The 12745-nt window shown below is 46.3% G+C and overlaps 2 protein-coding genes across 2 annotated transcripts; both read right to left on the reverse strand.

The window, feature by feature from the left end:
• Window positions 1–278: 278 nt before the first annotated feature.
• LOC137613827 (serine/arginine repetitive matrix protein 1-like) lies at window positions 279–5425 on the reverse strand. The gene is made up of 6 exons (XM_068343279.1): window positions 4991–5425; window positions 3876–4140; window positions 2687–3022; window positions 2116–2195; window positions 1144–2032; window positions 279–1052 (listed from the first exon to the last, which is right to left on the reverse strand). The coding sequence occupies exons 2-6, from the start codon at window positions 4017–4019 to the stop codon at window positions 795–797; spliced, it is 1707 nt and encodes a 568-aa protein (XP_068199380.1). The 5' UTR covers window positions 4020–4140; window positions 4991–5425; the 3' UTR covers window positions 279–794.
• Window positions 5426–5628: 203 nt separating this feature from the next.
• On the reverse strand, window positions 5629–11458 carry LOC137613826 (microtubule cross-linking factor 3-like). The gene is made up of 8 exons (XM_068343278.1): window positions 10712–11458; window positions 9996–10220; window positions 9560–9718; window positions 9228–9296; window positions 8548–8817; window positions 8090–8467; window positions 7293–7961; window positions 5629–7141 (listed from the first exon to the last, which is right to left on the reverse strand). Exons 1-8 carry the CDS (start codon window positions 11456–11458, stop codon window positions 7031–7033), a joined length of 2628 nt encoding a protein of 875 aa, XP_068199379.1. The 3' UTR covers window positions 5629–7030.
• Between the last annotated feature and the right edge of the window lie 1287 nt (window positions 11459–12745).

Here is a 12745-nt window from a genome sequence, read left to right on the forward strand (position 1 = left end):
TTGTGCAGCATTTAAAACAGCATCATTAAATCTACATAATCCAATCACCGTGCAGGCTCTCAGGTGCTGTTGGCTTGAACCAGTGGATTTCATGAAGCTGGTTACCATTTTCAATGGTAACTGACACCACTTGAGCTGCCATTGCATTGGAATGCAGTTAACTGCTGGTGTTAAATATCCATAGGCTTGACATGCAGTAAATCACCACCCTGCAATAGGAGTCACCATTAATGGGACAATGCATTGCAATGCTGCAACAGAGAGGCAAAGTCTTAATGTCAAAGCTATCTTGTATTTATTACCAAGAAAAAAAATACATTAAAGGCATATCATTGTCATTTGTCACAGAACATCTCAAATATCTTACTTTGAAAATAAAACACACAGTATTAACAGCAGATTACCGCTGAGAGCACACTAGTCCAACCATTGGGCAGCATGAAGTGATTCAACATGGCAACTATAAGGATTAAAAGCGCAAGCATGCACCCTCAAAATAGGGCCATAAGCAAAACCTCATTTCAACAAAAAATGTCTACAATACAAAAAATAGGAGGATGGGTAAGGTTGACGCAATAAAATCAGGTGCTGATGTGTTGGCATTGGCAAAGGTTCAGCACAGCAGAAACGAAAAGGCACAGAAATACTGGAGAACATCGTGGATGGATTTCATCTTGAACGTGGCACTTAGATGAAATTATATATTTTATTTTATCAAAGCAATTTGTTTCACAGAAAAGTCTTCACTATTTACACAGGGAGTAGTTTTTTCCTGGAAGAGAAAAGGACAGCCATCACATGATGACAGTCTCAGTCTCACGGGAATAGGACATGACAGGCCGGTGCCTCGGTGCAGGACTTGGGGTTCTGGTCATGGGGCTAGCGGGGCGGGCGAGGGGGCTTGGGGGACGGTACATTGGCCCTGATGGGGTAGCGTCCCTTGACATAGGGGTGCGGCTAGCCCATCTGGAAGGAGGTCGCTGGTTGGCTGGCCGTGCAGGGCGAGAGAATCTCTTCTTAGGTTTGCCTGGCAGCAAGTCAGCTGGGTTTACCTGGACAGACACACGACGGTACACATGTCAGCATCAGCACATTTCCATGGCTACAGAACTTCAATCAAGTAACGTAGAAGAAGACACCTACCTGCTGTGGTTCTTGTTTGTAAGCTGTATGCCCTGTTCTGGGACTGGAACTGTACTCATGTTGGATCTCCAGCATGTCCAGAAGCTCAATAAGGCCATCATCCCTCAGCGGGCCACAACCTGGCAACTCCTGTGCAACAGACCCTCCTCTCGGAACCTTCTGAGCTCCAGAAGAACCAGTTGAGATCCTGTAGTCCGTTTTGGACTCCACATGTTGGGATGCAGGCTTTCTGGCCTTCTCCCCTTGAGCCAGTCCATCTCTTTCAGTCCCACTATTAGACCTGGATCTAATCTTTGGGCTCCCAGCAACTTGTGATCTCTTCTGGGGCTGCTGAGGACTACGCTGGGACCCTTTAGATCCAATGTAGCCCCCCTTGTGATCTTTGTGGTTCTGTTTAGCAGAGTCTAATCCCCATTCTTGGCGAGGCTCTACCTCTGCTGTCAGCACATCGGAATTTGCTTGGCATTTCTGGGAAGGCACGCGTATGGGCGCCTTGCCGGCGACTGCAGTGGCTCCCAGGGATCTGCGCTGACAGCCAGGGGTTGGGCTCTTTGTCTCTGAAGCCAGTCCCTGCTGGGTCACCACCCCTGATTCAGTGAGCATTTTCCCCTCATTTTCCTGAAGCATGGCTCCAAATTTCCTGAGAACAGAGGGGCTGCTGCTGGTGCTGAAGGACTTCCTGTCCAGAGCAGGTGATTCAGCTGCTGTGATTGGGAGCTGCGAGCGTGACTGCACAGCAGGAGCATCCCTTTGTCCGAGAGGAGGCTTGCTGCCTGAGTTTTCCTTGTTGGGGGAACTCTCTCTGCGGGTGGAACTCTTCATGTGAGACACTTGATTCTTCCTATTTTCATTGTCCTCAAGACTGCCCAAAAACTGCTCTTGAATGAGCCTGAGTCAAACAGATACAAACAACAAGATGAACATATGGTTTCCTCACATCATTGTACAAAAATGTAGATGAAGCCAGCTTACCTTTCATTTCCAAAACTACTTCTGATCTCATTCTGGAATGGAGGGATGTCGGAGCTTAACTTGACCATATCGCTGAAATGCTATGACAGATGAAGAAAATATATATTTATAATAACATCAACTTCAAAGGGGGTATTCATGTAAATAAAAAGTTCAAATCCAACTGCTTTGATGTTGTACTTCAGGACTACTGATGAGCTTCTGTTTACTGCTGAAACAAACCTGAACCTCAGCTGACCTATGACCACTTTTAAAAACACTTTACTGTACTAATGTTTGGAGTACCTGTGGCTCATCATGTGTGAAACTGTTGAAAGAAATGTTTCATATCTCAATTTTCTTCCATACTGCTCTGTCAGGAGTTATAAAGGTGCAAAAGTTGGACAAGACCACTCATGTCATGTCAAATGGAAGCAGACTTGAAGGAACCACCGAGCGGTAATGAATACGGTTCTGGCTGAACTGCAGCTTTGACTCACTCCATGCCAACCTATCTGGTTTCTTCAAATGTGCAAATGCCAACAGATTGAGGCACGAGGCAGTGAAATGAAATGATGTTTCCTGTTCTTACCACGTGTCGAGCTCCGTTGTTCTTCCGGCCCATTTGCTTCCCCTGCCCCAAATAATCCTGCAACAAGTCTCCGATCTCTGGAACTCCATTGGCATGGCAGTAAGCATAGCCATTCTGATGACTCACTGGGTAGTTGTGTCCATTCTGGCTATAGTTACAGCCGTTAGTGTAATGATGTGGCATAGCTAATGCTCCAGAATGATTCTTGCTGTGATGGCTGGGTGCAAAGAGATTGTTTCCATGGTGCTCTGGGCTACACTCCAGCTCATTGCCATGTTTCTGGTTGTCGGTGATGATGTCGTTTGCTCCTCTGCGAGCCTGGACTTCACTGTATAACTGAAAAATGGAAGCAGAGGAAAACTGTAACTACTTTAACATATTGTTCAAGCATGTAAAAATGTCAGTTTATGCTGCAAGAGTCTAATAATTATCACAAAATTATTGCGCAAGCTAACCTATTTTTATCATCAACACGTTATTCCAACAAGGATCTGTTTCCCTTTGCAACCATAAATACATCCTGTAGTGTCCTGTTTCAGATTATGTGTATGTTAGAGCGAGAGAGAGAGAGAGAGAGAGTGTGTGTGTGTGTGTGTGTGTGTGTGTGTGTGTGTGTGTGTGTGTATGTTTGTTCAGCATGTCTGTCAGTACACCACAGTTTAATTAGGTTGTTAACATTTGTTTGTATCGATGCTTCAACAAGGCCACAAGGTTGAGTCAGTTAGTGCTCTGCCAACAGTTTATTATGGTACACAAGTCTAAGTGCGCACACGCACACACAAACACACACACACACACACACACACACTCACACACACACACACACACACATATTTTACACACACTCCAGAGACTACGGAAGCACTTGATAACCAGGAAACAAAACAATTATCATGTCCACACCCTCCAGCTTCACGCGCATGAATGGAAACAGTGTCAGATTTCTATCTGCTGCAGTCTCGTCTGCATCGTTGTGAATTATACTCTAAATAACTCTACTTGATTTCTTTTCTTGTGAAGGCTCATAGAACTGTTTTACAGATGAGAACAATGCAATCCATTTAACCTTCATATTACTGTGGTTGTGGTGTTGTATGGTAGGTAGAGACACTGGTGTATGGCAGTGGTGTCACAGATACCAGTGCCACACTGCATTTAATGACGTATTATACAGACACAGTGTTCTCACCTCTTCTATTTTCCTCTGGATGTCTTGTAGCTGATCCTCCCATTCCTGCATCTCTGAGTCGAAGTTGTCCATCAGCTCCGGCCTCTCCTTCCCCCAGCCCCGGCCACCGTGCTCCAGCCCCCGCTCCAGATCAATAGCTGCCATGACGCAGGCTGTTCAATACTCAGAGGCCTTTTTAAATGGCAATTTCCCCTTTCTCCTGCTTCAATGTCCTGTCACAGTATGGCTGCCAGCAAGTGATGGAGGGATCGATTGCCTTGAAATACTATAAAGGCAAACACATGACAGAAAGAGGTTTGATTATTAAATAATATTAAATTACTCGTGCATGCGGAACACATCAAAAAGTCGGGTATTTAAGTCCTCCTCCTGTCTCATTTACAGGTACGTGAACATTCAACCTTCTGTGAACAAGAGGGTTGGATGACAGCAAGGCACATGTTCAGACTCCTGATCCTCTGACCTCTACAATAAATGTGCGTCTCACCACAGATGTAGATACACTTAAGCTGCAGGGATCAATATCCAAATGTTCTCTTCACAAATGTGCCATGTCACATCTCAGACACACAACTAAACCTGTCAATGTTGTCCAGTTAACCAGTCATCACCAGCATAGATAAAGCTGAGGGAATCCTAACCCTCCCTTGGATATTAACACAGCTCCTGTCAAGTAAACAAAATCAGTGTTTGCTGTTGTTGTTGTTGCCAACATAGAACGACATGTATCTTAGATTAAAGTGACCGAATGTAACAGCCAACCCTCCCACCTCTGATGTAAGAGCAGAGATATTAATAATCTTGTAACTATGCATAGTAAACCGGCTTCCAGGCCAGTGCGCATGGCAGAGGGACGAAACGAATCAACGTCATAAAAAAAAACCCAAAACGAAAGTCCCGCACACTTTAACACGAGTTAGAATAAACATAACATTTTAAAATTAATTTGAAAAAAATAATAAATCATGTGACTGGAAATCTTTGCCCATTCCATGTTCTGGAGTTCCTTTTCTTTCTTTTTTTTAAAAAAAAAATTACTTTAAACATACATAAAATAATAATTTCACATGTCCTACAAGGCATAAAAAGGATTAGTGTTTAATAACCGTCCTTACCTTCCTGCTCAAACGACTCCTTGAGTCCGATAGAAATCCTGCGCGTCTGTAGTCCCTGCGCGCACTGCGCTCTTCCTCCTCCGCCACAGACTCACTCCCTGGGTCGTCAACTTGTCGAGTCCCCTCTCTCCTGAGCTCGGCCCTCGTTTTTTCCTCCTCTGTTGTTACGTAAAACCTCGAGAGGAATTAAAGGGCCCCCCTCTTCTTGTCACGCCTCGGTGTCCGGGTTAAGTCCGGCGCGTCGCGCTGGAGGGTAAACAACTTCTGTTCCAGCCGGGGTGCCCGGCCTTTATAGCGCGCCTCAGTGTTTATGTGGGCGCGCCATCGGAGCCGGGATCGGATATCATAATGTCAAATTTATTCCAGCATTTGAAGTCTCGATGGGACAACTGTCGTCACCAGCATCCCGGCTATACTGGGGCTCACGGACAGAGGGAAAGTGTTTACATAGCTATTTCAGCTGCTGCGCTCTCTCGGCCAATGGGCTTCTCTGTTGCTACTCTGCTTTAGGATGCTTGGGCAGATTTTGTCTTGTGACAGCATCACACTGCAAATCATTTTTCCAGGGGGGTGTCAAATGGGCGTGGGTGACACAGTGAGTAATAATGTGTCACAGTCAATAATATCTTTATTGGAGATAGTCACGGAAAGGAAAAGTCAGCTCAAGTGTTTCACAAAATGTATACACAGCAGGTATGTTTTATTCATCAACCTCGATTTGGTCACAGGATTTTAATGTTTGTAAAATGAAAGCTATGCAAACTGCAAATAGCACAAATTGTGCAAAATATGTGAAACCTCATACAATGTCCGGGAGTAACCTGCAACTGTGTTCTGGACTCATCCTGCTCCAGTGACGTCTGCAGACAGTTGCTACTGTTCATCTGCCACGCCATCACAGCGCCGGACACCTCTAACCAGGGGTCCAGCTGGGAATTTTGGGAGGCCCCCCGAAGACAAGATCTAACATTTGGCACTTGACGTGATCTTGGGGGTCCCTGCGAGTTTGAAGCCCCAGGATCACTGCAATTACATCCCCATCTGTTGTGTTACATAATAAATGACAAATCCTTCAGGAGTTATGAAGAGGCATGAAAACAAACTTTATCCTTTCGCTACTCTGAGGCAGGGCTTTACAGCGAACAAAGAACAAAGAAAAATAGTTAGCAAAAAAACATCAAACCAGGATTAAAGCCACATGAGAAGTTAATTAAGACCTGGTCTGCACCAGCTTTCTAATTGGTGCAAAATAATTAGTTTGTCAGTTGGAGAAAATGAGCCATGAGTTGATCTGCAGCCACCCGAGCATGCTCTCTGCTCCGTCAGGCCGAGCCGTGAGACATCCAGCATCCTGATGACCATTACCATTTATTACCTTATTAAATGAAAAGCGCTTGGACTCAACAGTGATCTTTAAAATGTCCCAAAAGAACCGTATGGCCAAGAACCGGTTTTCCTGACATTTCATTGTCTGATTTTAGTGTACGGACAGGTCAGTCCTGACTCTGGATCAGTTTCAGTGGTCAACCACCAAACAGTCCGTTGCTGTTCCTCTGGCCACAAAATGTAGACATACCATTGACAGCTCTGACTCCAGCAAAAATACGGTGGAGTCCACATGTATTATTACCTCAAGCATTCTTGCAAGCGTCTTTTTCTCCTGCTCTGTGGTTAGTTTTTAAATCCCATGATATTAAAACTTCTGCCTTTTTAAGTGGGATCCTTTTTGTTTTCTTGGTAAAACATAAGGAGGACCCATCCCGTTAAAGTATTGTTCTGCTCCCTGCACAGGTCCTGTGTGTGACTCTTTGTATCACGTGTGATAGAAACTCACCGTTGAACGGATGGATGCGGGCTGTTATGCGTTCTGGATAATGACGACTCCAGTGTTAAATTGAGCCACACTGAGTGTGACTGCATTCTTGATAGGTGCTGAGCTTTTCCTGTGCTTTTGGTTACCTTGGAAACCAAAAAAAAAAAGCAAAACAAAAACAGCAAAGAAAAAAAACAAGGAATGATGTGAATGGAGGAAGACGTACATCACAGGACAAAGAAAAGAGTGAAAAGAAAGACTAGCTTGAAGATGGTGGCGTAGGAGAGGGATGAGAATAACACCAGTATGAGGATGAGTAAAATGATAGGTTGGAACATCTGGGTGGAGGAAGAGAGGAGTGACAAAACCATAACAGATGATAATCAACACGTGTTACGTGAGGAAAAGGAAAGAAAGAGAATCAGGATTAAACTTTTGAGATGTTTCACACTTCACAGTGAAACTATCAGCTTTTAATCTCCGTCTCACCGACAGCGGCTCCTCCGTCTCCCTGTCTTCCAGCCTCGGCACCTCCAGTCTGTCTATGAAGGCCTGCAGTTCTTTCCGGAAGGCCTTCATCTGAGCGTTAATGCGATACAGCAGCTCGTGTTCCCTGATTCTGCTCCCATCATCCTCTCCTCCCTCCTCTCCTCCTCTCCCGAACATCAGATCGCCGTTGGAGACGTAGACCCTGGCCTCCGTGATGACGGCGGCCGTGTCGGCGATGAGCCGGTCGATGGTCCTGACCAGCCTCTCCGCTTCCACTCGGATGTCGATCATTTGCTGCCTCTCGCGCAGGCTGCACCGCCCGCTCGGCAGAAAGCGAGCCAAAGCGGAGGGAGATGATGCGGCCCCCTCGGGCCCCGTGGGGGTATAGAGGCTCCGTGTGGGGGTCAGGCAACGGCTGCTGCCGTTATTGTTCCTGACTTCATCCGAGTCGCTCTCGCCGCCGATCGGTCCCTCACGTTTGCGGTGGGGCGGGAGGAGACGAGAGGACGTGGAGTCTTCGTCGCTCTCGCGGCGACCGCTCGTCGCTCCGCCGGCGTCGCTCTCGGCGTCGCTGTCCCGCGGGCTGGGCCGCAGGGAGAGATGGGAGGCCAGGTCGTAACGCTGCATGTTGGAGAGGAGAACGCGGTTCTCGTACTGCAGCTGCATCACCTGGAGACACGGAAAGAAACGGAAAGACAGTAATTTAGATTCATTAGATGGAACCCATGAAATGAGGTCTATATGTGATGCTTTCATGAACACAGAACTGTACTGAGTTCATGTCTGTGGTGTAACACCTTTCCACTGAGGTCATTAATCTGAAGCCTCGCTGCCTTGAGCTCCTCCTGCAGCGCCTCTGTCTTGGCTCCATCAGCGCCGGTGCCTCCTGCTCCTCCCCCATGCCTGGCTCCTCCATCGTGGGTCCCGGCTTTGAACCGTAACTTGTTCAGCTCTCCGGTCACTCTCTTGTTTTGCTCTTCTGCGTCGGCGAGGTTCCTCCTCAGCAGCTCCGCCTCGTCCTCCACCAGCTGCAGCTGCTGTCGCAGCTCAGTCAGATCGTCGGCGAGGGCTCGCCCGCCGCCCGGCCCGCCCGCGGCTCCACACCCAGAGCTCCCGGCGCCCTCGCCTTCACCACGGAGGTCGTCCAGCTCAGCTCTCAGGCCACGGTTTTCAACCTGTGAGTTGGAAAGAAATACATGATTCCCACTAAGACGTCGTTCCCTCCTGTGACACGTGTAACGTGATCAGCTCTTACCTCCAGCTCAACTATTTTCCTCCCCAGGATGTTGGCTTCCTCCTCCACAAGGCGAAGCCTCAGCTTCAGCTCTGACTCCCGGGTGGTGGGTGGACCCCCAGCCTCTCCTTTAGGGTGGGTGCTATCCAGGTCACCGTAGAAAGAGCGGTACTTCTGCAGCTCTTGCTCCAGACGGTCCTTCTCCTTGTCGATCTTGGCTGTCTTCTTTCTCATGAGCACTGCCTCCTCTTTGACGAAAGCAAGCTGGCACTTAAGGTCTTCATTGTCCTCCTAGAGCATACAGACAATAGACCACTAAATGCTGATTACATTTAAACGGTAGCGCTACAAGTTACTTCAGATTTTACAGATGAGCTTTAATGTCTGCTGTGCCCAAGGAGCTCTGCAAACTCTCAGTTTTCCTTTTCTGTCGACTGAACTCTTGTTTTCGGCCCTCTGTAGCCTGAGGTGAAGATCCTTATTGATGTATGGAATTATACACACTATTGAGGAAACATGCAGAAAGCAAGAGGTCATCTTTGAAAACGACACACACACACACACACACACACACACACACACACACTGGAGAGAATACAGAACAGCAGATGTTGTGTAGTAAGAAACTTCCTGATGATTGCCTGAATTTGGTAAGAAAAGAAAAAGTGCCAGAAAATGATTTGCTCATGAGGTCGTCTCACCTCTGTGGGCGTCTGTGCTGATTTCCTGTCTGTCTTCTGGGTTTCCTTGCTTCCTTTTCTCTTTTGAGACTGTCAGATGGCAACAAATTGAAAAAAAATGAATGTTAGAATTTTATATTTTTCAATGAAAATATCGTGTTTAGAGCTTCATTTGAGGAGTAGCTGGGCTCATTGAAGTTATCATAAAATATTGATTTTATGATAATGTAATATTATACTGTGAAATGAAACAAAGTATTGACAGTATAGACATGAACAGAAATTCCAGCTCGTATTGGTTAAGCTTAACATTAAATTGAACGATCTCACTGATGGATTTAAGTCAGACGCACCTCTTTGGTTTTGTCGAGTTCGTTCTGCAGGGCTTGTTTGGTCACCTCCACCTCGATTAGTTTCTGTCTCAGTTTTTCATTCTCTTCCTCCGTCTTTGTGCGTTTCTCCTCCACCTTTTCCAGCTCGTGGTGGAGCCTCACAGAAACATCTTTTGCAACCTACAGGGGTTATAGCATGACGTCATTATATTTAGAAATAAAATTTAGTTCATAATGAGATATTTTTATGTTTTATTTGAAATATTTCTTACAATCTTCAGGCATTTCATACCTTTTCAAAGCTAAACACCTCATTGTAACATTTTTAAAGATGCAACCTGATCTCTTTGGACATTTTTTTCACTTGTTGCAGTGAAAGCTTACACAAACATTCATGACAGAAACAGATGTCCTGGAAACCACACCCAGACAGAACATCCTCTGCTCCGCTCGCTACCTTCAGGTCCTGCTCCAGACTCCTGAGCAGCTCCTCATCAATCTCCCCTGTCTGGGCGTAACGCATCCTCTTCCTCTCCGCCTTCCTCAGACGATACTGCAGGATCCGGCAGTTCTTATTGGCCCTCTCCAGCTCTCGCCTCATCTCCTGCAGCTGGCATGTGTCCTCTTCATAGAATGTGTCTCGCATCTCGTCCATCTCAGTCCTCATCTCCTCAATCTCACACTAGTGACAGTAGAGATGTTTTCATTCATGAGGCAATTCTGAATAATCTCTGCTTTCATTATGGGCTTCAAGAGAAATTGATGTTTTGGACTTGATCTTAAACTTCATGGATGTGTTTTTATTCAATGCTTTACCCTATAGATATTTCCTTCAAAAGTCAACATGCAAATCTCCTCTATTGATCGTTTCGCATCATGTATCAGGATATGATTGACCCTAACAAATCAACACCAGTGTGATCAATAACCAATTAGTCGTATGTAAGCCAGTATTTATTTAGGTTTGCTAGTTTTGTTGTAATGTGAAATCAAGTTAAGTTTATTAATCTAGCTTTCAGTCAGAATGACTTTGCAGATTATGATTCAGTGAGGTGGCGTTATGGGCCTTTAAACACAGACAAGCCTCTTCTGCAGTATCCATGTGCCCTACGAGTCTGATGAGGTGACACTTGTGTTTTTATCTCCACCTCCATACTAAATAAACAAACAAACCTTGAGATCCTCATTTTCCTCCAGCAGTCTCTCCACCTCGTCCTCCAGGGCCTGGTCCTCCTGCAGCTCCACGGGCACCGCCTCTGTGGCCTCGGCAGCCGGCTCCGGCTCCTCCATGGCGGCCTCCTCTGCGCCCAAACCTTCCGTCTCTGTTTGCATCTTCGCGCCGCGTCTTCTGAGTCTTTTCTGCAGATGGAAGTGGATCAATTCAGCCTGCAAGCATCCCCCTCTCCACAAACCCGCACCGAGGCCCGCACTGCAGCCCAGAGAGACGCCGCTTGTCTCCTTGCGTCCGCCCTCCTCTCCGGCGGTCCTTGCGCGCTCCTCCACGGAACCCGAGGACGAGGCTCTGCCGGGCAGCGAAAATACGGAGGCTTGTCCGCTGATGCAGGGCAGGCGTAAAAGCGATCGACGTGTTGGTGCTGATGAATCTGTCAGGTCTTCCCCGGCATCCGCCCTGTTCGCTGTGTCGACATCAGCTTCAGCACCGCCCGGGCGAACAGCTGCTCCTCCGCGGCTCTCGGGCTCCCTCTCCCTTCCGTCGGCGGAGCGCAGGCTCTCCCTCCCCGGGAACGCTTTCCTCCTCCCGGCGTGAGGATGAAGCCCGGTCCTGTCTGGGTGTCCAGGAGCTGGTTTTGTTGTTCCTTCCTGGGGAGCCCGGTGCTGCCTCCTCCTTCCTCCACTGTGATCTGCTGATGGTGCTGATGCAGAGGAGGGGGCTGCAGCGCCGCAGGCGGTAGACTTCATTTTCTGATAATAAAATCCAATATCAGGCTGTTATATATAATTATTTATTACGAGATGATTTAATAACAAAGCACATTCTAGTTTAGACAATATTTAACTTCCATCCATGATTAAATTTAGGAGATGCCCCCCACTGGGACCTCAGATGTCAAGAACACAATCTTTACATGGGTCACCACCCATGAAAAGTTCTGCTGGACCCTTAAAAGACAGACAGCCAAGAATAAACTACAAATAGAGGAATTCTTACCACTCCACAGTCAGCTGACACATGGCACCCCCGCTGCAGGGGCACTGATCACATGACGGAGGACATCCACCCATCACTTTATCTCCCCCTCCTGACTCTCAAAGTCCTGGCATGGCCGTGGAAGAGTGGGTCCTAGTGCTCCCGAAGTCCGTCACATAACCTTTACAATGTCAAGCAGATGTTTGTAGTCTTGTAACAAAAGGGGGGGGGGGGGACCCCAATGCTGGAACTTTCTCTTCAGTAATTTAACATTATTGTTACCCAGAGCTGGACTAACTCCTCTTGGAGATATCATTTGTATCCCACACTTTGTGATGCCTAAGTAATGAACCCAATTATACCTCAGATTGGGCTGAGAGTCGACCATTATTAACAAAGTTTCTCACAGATTTATGTGAAATAAAGATACTTTCAGGAACATGGAGTAAGCCTCCAATCTGGGCTGAATCACAGGGATTGGTCGCGTGTAGAGTTTGTGGCATGGCATGGACCCAAGGTTGTTCTTTTTATCAGATTCTGACAACTTTATGTGATTAATATTCCACAGATGCACCACCCATTTGTGCATTTACATTGTTTAAAGTTTGTTTGCAGATCTTTGTTTAGGGCAGGGTTTTTAATATCATTAACACGTTTTGGTCAGACTATAGAGACACCTTTTAGAGAAATAACCACAACACCTTTATCCCACTTCAGTAACAGTTAATATCCACTCCCTTGTTAAAACTAACTCACCCTTATAAAAATGTGGATAGATTGGAGGGAAAATAATATCTGTAAGATTGCCAGTCCATGAGGAGGAGGAGGAGGAGGAGGAGGAGGAGGAGGAGGATCACAAATGACTGTTGTAAATGTTCTACACCATTTATGTCACTTGAGAAATTTATGATGCTTATAATTTGATGTTGGTTTTGTTGGATTTTTATTGTTTTTCCCCCATTAAATTAAGATAAACATGGAAAAGTTAACAAATAGAAACTATGACTCGTTATTTGCAATAGACAAATGTCTTAAACATCCACGTAGACTTTAAATCC

Source organism: Antennarius striatus, chromosome 19 (genome assembly GCF_040054535.1).
Source record: "Antennarius striatus isolate MH-2024 chromosome 19, ASM4005453v1, whole genome shotgun sequence".
Lineage (NCBI taxonomy): Eukaryota > Metazoa > Chordata > Actinopteri > Lophiiformes > Antennariidae > Antennarius > Antennarius striatus.

Excerpts from the sequence above, each read along its gene's own strand:
- LOC137613827 (XM_068343279.1), bottom strand. The coding sequence starts at position 4,019 with ATGGCAGCTATTGATCTGGAGCGGGGGCTGGAGCACGGTGGCCGGGGC. Across the intron at positions 2,196-2,686 it reads ACAACGGAGCTCGACACGTG|CATTTCAGCGATATGGTCAA; the intron begins GTAAGAACAGGA and ends CATCTGTCATAG. Across the intron at positions 2,033-2,115 it reads AGTAGTTTTGGAAATGAAAG|GCTCATTCAAGAGCAGTTTT; the intron begins GTAAGCTGGCTT and ends TGTTTGACTCAG.
- LOC137613826 (XM_068343278.1), bottom strand. The coding sequence starts at position 11,458 with ATGAAGTCTACCGCCTGCGGCGCTGCAGCCCCCTCCTCTGCATCAGCA. Across the intron at positions 9,719-9,995 it reads GTCTGGAGCAGGACCTGAAG|GTTGCAAAAGATGTTTCTGT; the intron begins GTAGCGAGCGGA and ends TAACCCCTGTAG. Across the intron at positions 8,468-8,547 it reads GGAAAATAGTTGAGCTGGAG|GTTGAAAACCGTGGCCTGAG; the intron begins GTAAGAGCTGAT and ends TCCAACTCACAG.